Genomic DNA, 15,208 nt, shown 5'->3' with positions numbered 1-15,208 from the left:
GAAAAAAATTGCAACACGAGACAAATTCTGAGAAAAACGACGTGTGTAAATATCACCTATCAATAAAGAAAAAAAATTGTCTTTAAATTCATCCCGAAATTTTCCACCCAAAATCCTCTGTCCCAACACTGGTGATAAACTAAAAGAGAAGCAGGTCGATATAAGACTTATTACCCATAAAACCACCTCGGCAAAAGAAACAACAGCACATCTCATGGTCGTGTCAAAAGTGTCTGACCAGAGGGCAGTCACGTCCTAGCTCCTCCTTCCATCATATCATCAGAACATCGTCGTCATTGAGTCAGCTTCTTTTAACCGCAAATTGAGAGAGAGAGAGAGAGAGAGAGAGAGAGAGAGAGAGAGAGAGAGAGAGAGAGAGAGAGAGTCAACAACGCCCACTTCTTCTCCGGTGACACCCATGTCAATGGCAATAAACCCGTTTATCTTGAATGACCACTCCTGACGCGATCAAGGACGTGCATCCTTTTTAGCTTTGGTGACAGAGCACAAACGACGGTACACGACGAATTCTGGAGATTACACGAGGTTGCACGATTGGTATTTTAAAAAAATGCTAAATTCCTTTTAGTATGCAATAATTTAGCGTTATTATTCCATAAAATATCACAGGAGAGCACTTCCTGGCCCACTTAGTTATATTGCACAACATATACGGCAGGAAAAATTCACAAATTTAGTGTAGTTTATCATGAGAAAGAATTAACAAGGAAGACTCTTTCCCTTACAGCCTTCTACAAGAATGTGAATTGTTTTGCATTTCACAAACATGGATTTTAAGAGAAAAGGGCTACAACAAAACAATGATTACAAACAATGGAAGGAGTGGATTTTTCTGTGATACACACAGGCAAATGTACAAAAAACTTCAATTTTATAGCCAATATATATATAAATAGAGAGACCTAAAATATACGTACGTAGTTATAATCATTGAATTACACTTCCTCTCCCCAAAACAAAATTACACAAAAAAGCTAAATAATAAACTGCTGTAACCAAAATATAAAAATTACCAGTGTGCAAAAAAGAATAAAATAAAATAAAATTCCCGAGACACATGCAGAAATGAAGAAATGCTCACCTGTTCTGAAGTACAACAAAAATGAGGTGAAACCACTTTAAAAACGTTTCCCAGAAAACATTTTTCCTGTAAAAGCCAAGTCAATGTAAGAGAGTGAGCAAAAGGGCACTACCTACTCACCACTTCGATCGTTGTTCGTGATGGTGACCCAGAAGTCGATGGTCTTCTCGGGTCCCAGTTCCTCGTAGTCCCACTTCTTCTTGACCCTGACAGCGCCGTTGGGGTCGACCTCGACCCAAGGGTTGTCATCTCGGATCTTGAAGGTCTCCCACTGGATCTCCTTCTCCAGCTGGAAGACCACCTTCCCCTCGACGGACCCGTCGGCCTCCGAAAACACCATCTCCTTCGTGTGTCGCAGCTGACCTCGCTTGACCCTGCCAGCGCTCCTCTTGGAGAGGGCGTGGTCCGGGTACACGTCTTCGGAGTCAATGTCGTTGCTCTCGCCCGTGAAGAGGGAATCGGTCGGGTACCGGAACTCGATGTGGGCCTTGGCCAAGGTGTCCGAGTACAGTGTCGGCTTCCTCTTGTCGAAGGCCTCGAGTTCGAGCTCGTAGACGAGGGTCTCCGGCGGCTCGATGAGCATGATCTCGCCCGTCTGCGGGATGATCGTGAAGGTGTTGGACGGGTAGGCCAGGCGGTAGACCACCTTGTCCCCGTCGCCGTCGTGGGCCACCACGCGGCCGATCTTGTCGAAGCGACTGAAGTTGAGGGGCACGAAGAAGTAGAACATGCTCTGCGTGAAGACGGGGGCGTGGTCGTTCATGTCCTGGATGTGGACGATGATCTTGGCCTCCGTCGAGTCGAGTCCCTCCTTGTCGAAAGCCCTCAGGGTCAACTTGTAGAGGTCTTCCGCCTCACGATCGAGGGACTGCCGAGTGACCACCGTCGGGATGCCCCCGACGTGGTGGAGGGCGAAGACTGAGTGCCCTCCCAAGAGCTCGTACCTGATTTCCTCGTCGCCCATGGCTTCCAGCTCGTCCAACCCTTGAAGCTCTGTCCCAGCAGGCATATTCTCGTAGACGTAGGCGTCGTACTCGGGCTTCAGGAAGCGGAGCATGGCCTGCTGATCCTTGACGGCGATGCGGACGACGAAGAGCTGCGTCCGTCCGTCCGGGAAGCCCGTCGACACCTTCAGGTTGACGATCTTGCCCAGAAGGGGCGCCACCTTGGCCACTGTCATGACCTCCCCGTTGTCCAAGACGGCGAAGTAATCGGAGTATTCGGTATCCATGAGCCTGTTGACCGCCTGGCCGTCTTTTAATTTGATTTTGTGAACGATGTGTGCTGGGGAGACGTCGTGGGGCACCGCTGTGCTGTACATGACCTCGGGCAAGGAGGCCTCTTGATGAGCCCGTGCACACGCTGCCACGGCCGCCAGCACTAACGCCGTCCCTATGCGACCTAACGACATTGTTCCTAACACCATTTGTTATTTATTTATTATATATATACACACTTCACACTGCCTACACTCCAACATGCGTCAACACCCCATCACTGCACTTCCCAATTCAATCTGAAAAACAAAAAATGCAAAGTATTATTAAACGTCAAACTTGACCTAAATCACCGAGGCACATATATATATACAAATAAGATGGAAACGGCTGACACATTGTTTCAAGTACAGCAACATTCCTTGACTGAAAACTCATTAAAATAATGAAGCACTAACATACGACAGTGTAAAACTTCTGTTCCGTTTACGATGGAAACAATGCATGCTGATTAGCCTCTTCCTTCAAAATTGAAGGCGATAAACTGCATAACGCCCGAAATTATATAACAGCAATCTAGGTACAAAGTAACAAATCCTTTTAAGTACTCATCATTATGCTAATGGCCCTCTTACCGTGTGATCGTAAGGAAAAGCTCATAATGTATATTAAGAATACAGTAAGACTATACTATCTCATGTTGCTTTAAAGCAAATATTAAAACCAACGTACATACTATCATTTTCCTCTCAATATTTTACTACAACATCAGACTTCCAGAAATTCGCCATTGTTAGATCCTCAAAAACCTAACGGAATGTGTCTACTTATATCAATACAGTTATTCATTCAAGCTTGTTAACAACTGATGAAGTTACTGTACCATGGTTCACTAGACAAGTCCATCATTCACTTAAGGTACTGTAGTAGATTCGCATCAACCGTCCATTTAATGTCTACGAGAGAGACTGAGAGTTTCCAGCCCTGTGATTGGCATGTCAACAGTCAATCAGGAGCGTTGTAAGGGACTGGCCTAGACATCGAACGCACGGTTGATGTGAATCTACTATAGTTAACTTTACTTACATCATTTACCAACTCATCAAGTCAATATACCAGCGTTTCACAATAAAAGTCCTCCATTCAGACAGTTAATGTAGTTTTCCACTAACACGTTAACACCATTCATAGTTATTCAATTTTATTAACAAGATTAATTTAATGCTAAGATATCAACATGAAAGCTAAGATTTGAATTGTAGATTGCATTAAGGTTTCATACCAAAAATGTATAACTAAAAATCATACACAATTGCCAAGTCAGATGAAAATTAAAAACCGAAATAATATACAATGAAATCCAGACAGCAAAAAATTATCTTTTAAATCCTCACAGTTACGCATCTATAGGTTTTATAGGTTTTAGCCATAACGCCAAGCACTGGGGCAAGTAAGGCCATTCAGCGCTGAAACAGAAATTGACAGCGAAAAGGTTTGACAGGTGTCACATGAGGAAGGTTCGCGGCTGCACTATGGATCAATTATTAGGAAAGGCTGGAAAGTAAGATGGAAGATATGAACGGAGTTACAGTAAAAGGAATGAAAGTAGTTACCGCTAGGGACCGAAGAGACTCTGCAAAGAACCTTAAACCTTAAGTAATGCCTACATTGCACCATGTGAGGTGCATTGACGGCACTAACAACCGCCCCCCCCCCCCCCCCCCCCACGAGGCGCGTCTAAAGAAATGCTCAGAATTTTTTTTTCTTTCCTTTTTGACGGGATTAACAAAAAAAAAAAAAAAAAATAAAAAAAAAAAAAAAAAAAAAAAAAAAAAAAAAAAAGTGGACTGATAAACGCAAGCTTGGCTGCATTGCCAAATCAATGCAGTTGATCTGCAAACGGTGCTGTAAGGAAGGACAGAATAGAAGGAATCTAGAATGATGGAAGAAGCCCAAGCGCTAGGACCTGTGAGGTCTTTCAGCACCGAAACAGAAATTGACAGTTAAACGGTTACAAAGGTGTAACTGAGGGGAAACCTAGTACTGCACTATGAAACAATTGTTAGAAAGAATACGGAAAGTAAGATAAAAGAAATGACACTGAATGGAGGTACAGTAAAAGGAATGAAAGGGGTTGCAGCTAGGGGTCGAAGGGACGCTGCAAAGAATATCAAGTAACGCCAACAGTGCACCGCGCGCGAGAGGTACACTGACGGCCATAGTCCTACCCCAATGGTCAAGCGTCTAAAGAAATGCTACATTTTTATTTAATTGACGGGTTTGCTAACAACAAAAATGGATAGATAAATGCAAGGTTGGCTGCATTACCATATAGTGCATTTAATCTGCAAACTGTACTGTAATAGGAAGAACCGAGTGTCTGACCAACGATTTTCATCTCGTGAAACCACCATCATCATCCTGAGGCGACGTGTCAGGAAAAAACGAGCAGCAGATATCACTCGATGCTAGTCATCCTATATACTACATACCTAATCATGACAGAACTGGTTAGTTAAATATATGGATATAAAGAACCATATCTTGTATATAAAGAACCATATCTTGTAAGTCGATATCTGCAAAGTTGCGCGTGAAAAAAAAAAGATAAGTATTTCTAACACCTACAGATGACGCAACAAGAATGACTGAAGAGTAACTGTTTACTAATAAGTCAATCAAATAAGAACGATCTTGAAAACTGCCGTTGACCCAAAGCAGGGAAGTTCAGTAAGCTTCCATGACGTTTTGCCTGGTAACGACTAAACTATGTTAAAAAAAAGGGGGTGTACCACATAGGTTCTAATGCGATTATAACTCTTCCTAAAACAGCAGGGCCCACGCACCACTCTCACTACCTGTAGTAAGAATAAATCTCGCTTGAATGGGACCGTCAGGGAAACGCGCTGGGGTATTCAGTCATAAAACTGGCTGGCCAGGTAGTAGTAGGTACGGGCTTAGGATCTCATTCTAGGAAAGAAATGCTAATTGCTGTAATGCCACTGAAGAAGTCTAGCACAATTAATAATTAATTGAACTGTCGAATAGTGATTCGATTTCCTGGAAACAATAATAATAGATAATGGGATTACACGTTCATATGTGTTATATAATAAGTCATTTTGCCACTATTATATACTATAACCAAGAGTCGTGTCATTTCACATATGCCTAATAGTTGTGTCTTTTCACACATGCCTAAGAGTTGTCTCATTTCATATGTCTACGAGTTGTCATTTCACAGGAGTAACTGGAAAAAGGCACATTTCTTTCATAATCTTTCTATATATAAATTTTACCTATAAAATCCGTGAGTTAGCTTGTGATAGGATTTCGACATGCAGTGCAAGAGAATCGGGGCAACTATCTGTAAACTGTCTTATTAGTTACAAATACTAAAGAAACAATAATACACAACCCAAAGCAACCGATTACAACTTATATAACACAGAAGACACCCAATAACGACTGCTGTTAACGTAGGTGGTACAGAACGGATGTTTCCTAAACAATAGAATGCAACTGCTGTGACCTTAGATTTGAAGAATAAAACATTGCAATGATGGTCTTTAGGTCTAGCACAGAAAACGAATTGTCACTTCCTACTTCCCCTGCATTGCACATCTACCCAGGAGCAAAAAACAAGGTTGAAACGGAAATGCCAGACATTTTTGTACCTCGACGCTCGACACTGAAATAGAGAGAGAGAGAGAGAGAGAGAGAGAGAGAGAGAGAGAGAGAGAGAGAGAGAGAGAGAAATTTACAATTGCAGTTACTGGGGAATGGCAGTGAATAACACTACGAATATTTACATAAATTCATAACTAAACTATGAACCTTGCTGGCAACCTAACTTCTTTCCCAAGAATGTGTTCATATATGTTTTTAAGAATAACAAAGATTAGACATCATCCCATAATCTGACCAAGAAAAACTCACAATGCCTGAAACACGTCCAACATTCAACACCCTGTCAAAGGCCGATTCGAGCTAACGATTTTACTCCTTTGTAGATTAATATTGCCGTTGCACTCCATTGCCTAACATTCTCTGGCCTTTACAACCTGACATACTACTCCCCCCACCGAAAAAAGGGCTTTTCCACGCAGGAAAAGTGAGGGAGAGGGGACAAGGAGCTCAATTGGGGTGGGGGGGGGGTGTTTCGTGATGCCGGGCTCCGTCCATGCTTTAAGTAAATCAATGACTGAGGGAGCCTGATGAATGGGTCACCGGGCCCCACGACCGGGGTCCTTTAACTGAACTGTTTCATCTTCAAACTAGGCCTAATAGTTTCAAAATAAATAGACAGAATTCCACGCAGTTGGGGAAAATGGTAAGAAACGAAATGAACGACCCTTAACCTGAGCCAAAACAGATACAAATTGGCTTTCAAACAAAGAAGAACGATGTGAGGGCCTTGCTAGAACTGGCCGATTACCTCACCAGCAACTACTTACAAAGGATTTACATCAAACGGTAAAATACACTGGCCGATTGTGTTAAACATGAGCTGACAAATTCAATTATACCAAAGATCACACACACAAAAAAGGATCCATTTGGATGTTTTTCACACTGCTCACACAACAACATTCAGTATTTAAAAAATCCATGGGGCAACATTCAACAAACCAATGCTGGTCGACAGCACGTTCGTTTCCTTGGTTCGTTTAAGTTGCTGGAAGGTATTAACGTCTTGCCCGTGTACCTGACTGAGCCACAACTAAGGTCAAAACAAAAGATGCCATTATCCACCGTTAGTATCACTCGCTATTATTTTTTCCAAAACAAGACCCACGAACTGCTCGGCACATTTATTCAAATCCAAACCGAAGTAAGTGAGGGTTTTGAGGACTATGATAACCGACCAGTTAACGTTCTTTTTCACACTTGTATTGGTACAATAATTTCCGCCCACCCGAACACAAGGTGACAACCTCACCAGGTACAACCAAAAGGGGTCCTCAGTTATGTTTTGACCTTAATGTAACTTAAACTACGTTTCGAAACACACTTCATCACTTAAACACCATCGACAAGTCACTGTTCTCGCTATTTGCACAATATCCACACGAATATCTTTCCCTTACCACAGATTATTTCAAATAATGAGAGAGCGTTACACTACATCCATCCATTACACTGCCATCATACCGTTTGAAGCCAAGAAGCTGTTCCTCCAATATAACACCCTCCCTGCACGGCGCAGGTGCATACCGCTTCTCTACAATTTGTGATGATTTCTGGTTTTTGTAGTATCTAAGTAATTATCCTAAATTCAGATCATCTCTTCATTTTTTATTCAACACGTGGCTCCATATAGCGAAACATTGGGCAACCACAAAGACACAGGATATAAATGATAAGATAGAGAAAGAAAATCGCATCGATTACTACCTCTGCGCATGTGCCAAATGCTGCTATGTAAATTCATAATTACTTTTTTCAAATAACAGATTATCTTACAGGATACTATACGCAACTGTATATAAATAAAATATTTTGTTTTGTATTGTGTAAATGAAACGCAGACAATAAGTTAACGATTTAATTGCTTAAAAGACTTGGGGTGAATGTCGCGTAAAAGGAACAGCCTCAGCCGGTACCGCTAGCGGGATGGTCATAGTGGGGGAAAGCAGCTGCCTTATTCTTGAAATTGTACTAGGTACGCATTTTGTTTTTAATTTTAAATGACGCTTTTATATTGAAACTTATGTACAAATTTTATTGTTGATAATAGGTAATGTTAGTATTCACTGAAATTTAATTGAAATAAACTTCTTCTGTTCATTCTTATGACCTAAATGGATGACTGAAGTAGTTTCGTTTTCAAGAAGAGGAGTAGAGTAAAGGGAGTTGAAGGGGGACGAAGAGGGAGGGAGAGACGAACCACCCAACCATCGGATCAAAGACCTACGGGCACCTGCTGCTCCCGTCCGTTTTCTTTACGTTCCCGTTCTTTAATTTGACGGAAATTCTTCAGGTGTGACTGTTGTTTTAAGAACCAGGACCAGAACTGTCCCAGATTAGTCATGTAGAAATACTGCATTCGTACTACACACGCGCTACTGTATTTTATGTTTTATTCCTAAAAATAGAATCTTTTGTAAATAGCTAGAATTTGTGGATTAATAATTACAAGCGGGAAAAAAGAAGGAAGTATAATCAAAGAAAATGTTCTGACATCTTTTATGACGAAGCCTGCATCGAGAACACAACAATTCTAATACGAACACAAAATAGAATTCCCGCATTCTGGGTTTTCTTTAAGATGATGGTGCCGTAGTACTACTCCAGAGCGTGAACTCAGTTTTTCCAAATTTATTAAGAAAACTGGCTTATTGGTGAAAATTATATCTCTAACTGCAAAATTCGTACTCGCAATAGCTCTTCAGGCAAAAACAAACTAAACGATTAAATAAATAAAAAGATACTGAACATATAGAGTATTACTGGAATAGCACAATGTAAGTGTGTATGTATGAATAAGCAATGTCAAGTCAAACCAAGAAAACAATATATATGCAAATGTCCTGAAAGGAAAACATCACTTGTCTCCACATCCGCCGGGATAGACAAAGCAACAACGTATTGGTAGGATTGAATATGACCTTTCGCTTTCTACTTTCGATGAGTCAAGATCCTGTGCTTAACATGAGACTAAAGTCGGTGTCAGCTGAGCTTTCCTCGAACTTTGTCTTTGATAGATTTTTTTTTATGGCAACAATGCTGATGATAGGCTGCTGACTGGCTTAATTCTACCTGATCAGAATATAATATATAGATTTTGAATTCCTACCAAAGCACTTTTGTAAATATGTATGACACGGGATTACTATATAAAAAATGCAAACGTAATTAATAACATGTAGATCATTTTGAGTTACCACGGATATACAGGTCAATAATGATATAAAAACTAAGGGATTGCAACCTGCATATATGCCACTCTTTGGAACAGGCACTGTATTGCTAAGCTTAGCTCATCCGCAAAGATAGTACGTCGACATAAAAATCTACAGACTCTACTTATCTTGGGAGATAACACACTGGGAACTTTCTTTTAAAAGCAAAGAGAAAAAAAACATCAAGATCTTCACCACAGTTATCAAAATTACCCAGAATTTACCAAACATCCCTAGAGCGGTACACAAATTTTTGTAAGAATAGGTTCAGGATGCCAAGTAGCAAGGAGAAGGGCATCCTCAGCTGATTGCGTGGCTTCAAAAGCTCGATGAAGCAGTTCAACCTATTCCATAGGCCTAGTAACCAATCTACCATCATCTGATATAGCTGCTTCACTTAAGGTAGACTCTTGGGTGAGCCCTATGCCTACAATACGTTTGTTTGGCGGGATCTGATTGGCTGGGAGCTGCCTACCTCCCGGTACCAGCCAATCAGCGGCCGCCAAACAAACGCCTCGTAAGCATAGGGCTCATCCAAGAATCTACCTTAAGTGAACCAGCTATAGTAGAGGTGGAATGGAAGATGAGTCTGACCCAAAGGTAGATAATGTCAATTTGGTCCACCACACACGAGGTTGAGTAATTCCTTCAAGTTTCCTCTTCATGGAATCATTGAAAGTTCTCTTGGCTGTATGATAAGTACTAGTACTATTCGCAATACGGCGAATCTCAACATAAATGGTGTAATTTTCATTTGAACGACTTCGTCTCTACATATTGAATTTGGTCTGTTTGTCACAGTAAGCTCGTCTATAATGTATCATCAAACCATGGCTGGTCATTTGTCATAAACTTGACGGCCTTTCTAGGGACACACCTTATCAAAATAGCCATCAGCATCTCATTTAACTTACTCGTTTATATTCATTAGCATTTATATTATTGCATTTACAGCGCAAAACACATTTCAAGATTTATTATAATTTGTTCCCTGAAGAATTCAACGTGAGCCTATTCAAAATTACATGAAGTACCCTGTTAAAAACAAGACACTGAGTCTACCATCTGCGCATGCGTGAGTGACCCGAAACGCCCAAAAAATCCGTGATATGGAAAAGGTGAAGATACAACGACATCTCTAAAACAGAATAAAACAAAAACCCAAGAAAAAGCCGAGGGCTTCTTCTCATTTCGACTTTTTGGAACGAAATATCGCCAGTGATCGCCGACGCTGATTGCAGCATTACGATATCAAACTCATTAATTCTTGGAGCGAGGGAAAATCTTCTTTGATGAGTTTAACGCGCCAAAGGCATTAGAGGAAAAGAAGAAAAAAAAAAGGGGAGAAGGGGGGGGGGGGGGGGGGGACAGGGGCGGGGGGGGGGGGGGGGGGGGCAGAGGGGTTGCAAAGGTTGACACAGAGAAGAAAGGGGGTTAGTTGTTGATAAAACACGGTATAGGAGAAACAAAGGTTTGACATGAGAGGAAAGGATAAGATAAGGAACGGTTGACATAAATAGGACGTAAAGGTAAAGTTGGCACATGACGGTGAATTTAAGCCAAGGTTGAGGTTACCTCCGCCCATTCTCCCCTTCATGCGTCAGTTTTGGCCTGTTTTCTCTTTCCTTTGTTAACCTTTGTTACCTATATGTCTATCTATCTATGTTTTCTATTTCCTTTTGTTAACCTTTGTTGCCTATATGTCTATCTATCTATGTTTCTCTTTCCTTTTGTTAACCTTTTTTTTTTATCTATAATGTCGATCTATCTATGTTTTCTCTTTCCTTTTGTTAACCTTTTTTATCTATATGTCTATCTATCTATGTAGCTATATATGAATATATACACATATGCATATATATATATATATATATATATATATATATATATATATGTGTGTGTGTGTGTGTGTGTGTGTGTGTGTGTGTGTGTGTGTGTGTGTAAATATATACACATATATATGCATATATATATATATATATATATATATATATATATATATATCCATATATATTTATATTCATATTTGTATTTATATGTATACAATCGCATGTGTGTGAGTGTATGTTAACATATGCTTATACACTCGCGAATAATACACTTGCTACAGACCGAGTACGTATTTATTAGAACTTGTTTATTATTGGGAAGACCAGGGAGAAACTAGCCACGTTTAAAATTGGAATTAGAAAACTTTTGTCAAGAAATTTTTTAATTGGGTTCAGAACTTGAGACAATACCCTTAGTGCAATGTATTTATAGCGTCCAGAGTTTTGCAAAATAGGTGTAAATTCTAGGATACCAAGCCAGTTGCAAAGATTCTCTCTCTCCTCTCTCTCTCTCTCTCTCTCAGAGAGATACACATTTGTTTGCATGCAATAATTTCAGCGTCAAGTTCTTTAGCACCCCTTTTAAAGTAGTACATTATGTTACATGACAAAAAAACCAAAATCTTAATCAATTTTTTTAAGCATTACCTAACAATTCCTACCGTAATCTCCTTCAGTAGATCAGCGGTTAAAAATCCAGTCTCATCGAGAGAGTGAAAGAGGATTTTCAAGGTTACAGCACCTTTCTTTGCTTCTTCCTTTCTTCTTCGTTCTAAAGTCATCCACTTCAGTCGAGGAAATCACTTCGAAAAATGGAAAAAATAATAAGATTGCGAAACGATCTACAATTTCCAGTTCCGTGCTTGAGCCTAAATGACGTAATCTTTCGCGTTCCAGGGAAGTGACGTCACGCCCTGGATGACATCATCATCGTGGCCCACAGCCGGGGAAGGATCTCCCTTCGATGAGCTGGCAAGAGTAGGAGGAAAAGTGGAATGAGGGAAGTAACATGAGAAATGAGGATTCTTACGGTATGAATCATGACTAACATTGTAATGAGATCGGTGAAATTGTTTTCTAATGTTATTCTTAAAAATCGCGGGCTGTTATGCCGTGTATGGGGATAATGCATGCATTTTTAACTAGTACTAACGTTTCGAGTTTTCGAAATGCTCTATGACGTCATCAACATCGTACCAGGAAAGAGAGAGATTTTCGACTAACACTTCCCGTTGTTCTAAGACTTACCTTCATTTACTCGTCAGGAAACAGTGAAAGCTCAGGTTTGTTGATCGTTGTCATTTCTGCGTGGATTAGAATTTCCAAGTGATTTGATCTAGTAGAATATATTCCAAGGCAATAAAAACGAGCAATGCCACTGATTGCTTATAGGTCTCGGCCTCAGGTAGTGAATTTGGGGTGTGTACTTGAAAATTTCTACTTCAGTGAATGAGCAGTGAATTATTTTCATTAACGGCAAATCAGACTATTAAAAGATGACGCAAACGGTGCAGTGTATAGGCCTAGTTGTAGCGATAAAACTTGAACTGACTATACTCTGTTTTTTTCCATCTGTCCATCCACCTGTGGTGTTTGCGCATGGTAACACTGCGTCCCGGGCTTTAAATAATATCCTATTTCGAATATTGACGGTGTAATTCGCATACAGTAAATTATTAAAAGACTTTTCAGTTGCAGATGTACACCCAGATATCCTTTTATTTACCTAAAACTTACACATAGCGTAACTATTTAAAACCCGGGACGCAGTGTTACCATGCGTGACCACCTAGGCGGATGGACAGATGGAAAAAACAGAGTATAGTATCTACATGAGAGCTATAAAAAAATCCTGCTGAACAAGGCCGTTTTAGAGCTAATAATCCACATTTCATAAAGATGCATCCCGAGCCAATCACCTGAGGGTATAAATAGGGCAATTAACTGAACAGATAACAAAAATCAAGAGACGATGAAGACAGTAACAAATCGAGGGAGAAAATTGTTGATGCTTTGACAACTGGACCCTCCCCCGACCCCCGTTTCAAAATCCCCAGCTGTCCAATGTTTCCCTGCCTTTAGATTTTCCGTATGAATACGACGACCCGTTTTAAGAACATAAAATTCGAAACGTAACACAAAGGCTTTAAAAAACGCTCGTGACTGGAGCTTGTGTTTCTAAATTCAGCTCGCCTCACTCACCCATTTACGAATTAAAGTGCTGAATGAATACTGACTGAAGAAACGCTGAACTGAATCTTCATTATGGCACAACTGCAACTTCGGTCATCACATTCTAAGCATTTTTACTAGCCGAAATATGAGCTGTTTCTATAGACCCTATTACACAGGGTATATCGATAATTTACTGAACATCATCAGAGGTTCCTTTTCACCACAAGATCCTTCTAAACGGATCAGTCTACGAAGGCAAAAGAGCTTATAGCTTTTTTGGACAAGAAGAAGAAGAAGAAGAAGAAGAAGAAGAAGAAGAAGAAGAAGAAGAAGAAGAAGAAGAAGAAGAAGAAGCCCACAAGGTGAATTCCAGTTCATTAACACCAAACAAAAGTGAGTCTGAGAGCGCCCTGAAGAAAATGCGAGCGGATGTGGATAGTTTCAGCGCTTGGAGCCAGAGGGCGTAACAGTATAGGAACATTTTAAATGATGGAGCATCAACCAAGAGGATTGCAGTTATGATACGCCTTCTGATACCTCAGGCCACTGAATGACGTCAAGTTATCAAGAGCAACAAAAATGACTGGCATCCTTTCCGTGGATGATGTCAAGATTTTTTTTGCGGTCACTTTGAATATTTCCCTCAAGCTTGGCAATTGCAGTATTTCTGGGTAGCGCAACACCGACTTGAATGCGAAGTTGAAGTTGTGATAAAATATATATATATATATATATATATATATATATATATATATATATATATATATATATATATATATATATATATATAGCAGCTTGCTTGCAACAGAGTTATCAATTCTATCTTAGCTTCTTTCTGCAGCCTTGTAGCCCAACTACAATTTTTCCTGTAGTGTCAAACTCCTTCTTACATAACTGTTTCATAAGACATACTTAAGCCACAGGCTGCTCGAAAGATAAAGAGGTCACACGTGCACAAGGCCAAAGTAACAGTTACCCGAGGTCAACGGGGTCATTCAGTTATTTCTTATATTTTTACCATTACAATTAACGGAGAATTGGTACGTTTGTACAGTGGTTAGTGTCGTGCATGCCACTCGGATGTCGCGGATTCACCCCCCCCCCCCCCCCCACCGGTGATCAAAAATCACTGTCACTGTATCATGATCAGTTACTGCTGCAAACAGTATGTGGTCCAGGGGGTGAGAGGTTGAAACTAACATCTTTGAAAGCTTGTCCTTGTTCCATGTGAATAGGTTTCATCTACTGAAATAATAATAATAATAATAATAATAATAATAATAATAATAATAATAATAATAATAATAATATGAAATGAAGGGTATTCTGTTAAAACAACGTAAAAATAGATTAGCTAATAATTCTACCAGGGAAAGGCTGGTGGGAAAATCATACCAATAAGGTGACTTCTGAAATGGTGTTCAACTCCGTGCCAGATAAATGCATTATCTCGTGTTCTAAAGATATAAATTGCAAGCTTTTTTTTAAGTGGAAAATATAGTAAAAACAAAAAAAGTCACTGGACTGCCTCTATGATGTCATGGAACATAAAAAAAAAGAAATTTGCCTTAGGCCTAAAAATGAAACCGTTACTCTGAGCGAAAGAGTTGAAGGTTGCAGGTGCTGGCAAGAGAAACGGAAACTCATTGTGTTATAGAGAAAAAATTAAGAATGAATCAAGGAAAGTGTTTCATTTTGACAAGTAAATTTCCACCAGGAAACAGCAATACAAGAATAAATTTTTCAAGGTGAAAATTAGATGTTGGCAATGATAGCGAAATAGAATATTGTCAAATGAGGGAGAAATGCTATCAGTTATAGAAGCCCTTCTGTCTGTATACATTTATGAGTGTAAGATGGAAATATAAGAGCAAAACCAAGCAATATAACATATCCTGATTTATTTTTCATGAATTTTCATGTATTTTCATCTATTTTGAGTTTTAATTGTTCTTGAATGATGGAAATCATTACGTGGTA

General features: G+C 39.9%; 1 protein-coding gene across 10 annotated transcripts in view; it reads right to left on the bottom strand.

Annotated features, from left to right (window-relative positions):
- Positions 1–7,546, bottom strand: part of LOC135196433 (neural-cadherin-like) — a 352,116-nt gene extending 344,570 nt beyond the window's left edge. For all 10 annotated transcript variants that reach the window (XM_064223258.1, XM_064223257.1, XM_064223259.1 and 7 more), the window contains exons 1-2: positions 7,410–7,546; positions 1,223–2,618 (exon numbers count right to left, since the gene is read on the bottom strand). In XM_064223258.1, the coding sequence (XP_064079328.1) occupies positions 1,223–2,528 (1,306 nt within the window). In that variant the 5' untranslated portion in view covers positions 2,529–2,618; positions 7,410–7,546. The remainder of the gene's footprint in view (positions 1–1,222; positions 2,619–7,409) is intronic.
- Positions 7,547–15,208: the final 7,662 nt, after the last annotated feature.

The sequence above is a fragment of the Macrobrachium nipponense genome, chromosome 17, assembly GCF_015104395.2.
Source record: "Macrobrachium nipponense isolate FS-2020 chromosome 17, ASM1510439v2, whole genome shotgun sequence".
NCBI lineage: Eukaryota > Metazoa > Arthropoda > Malacostraca > Decapoda > Palaemonidae > Macrobrachium > Macrobrachium nipponense.
The sequence above is the reverse complement of the archived record's forward strand: the minus strand, read 5'-3'. Positions and strand labels throughout refer to the sequence as shown.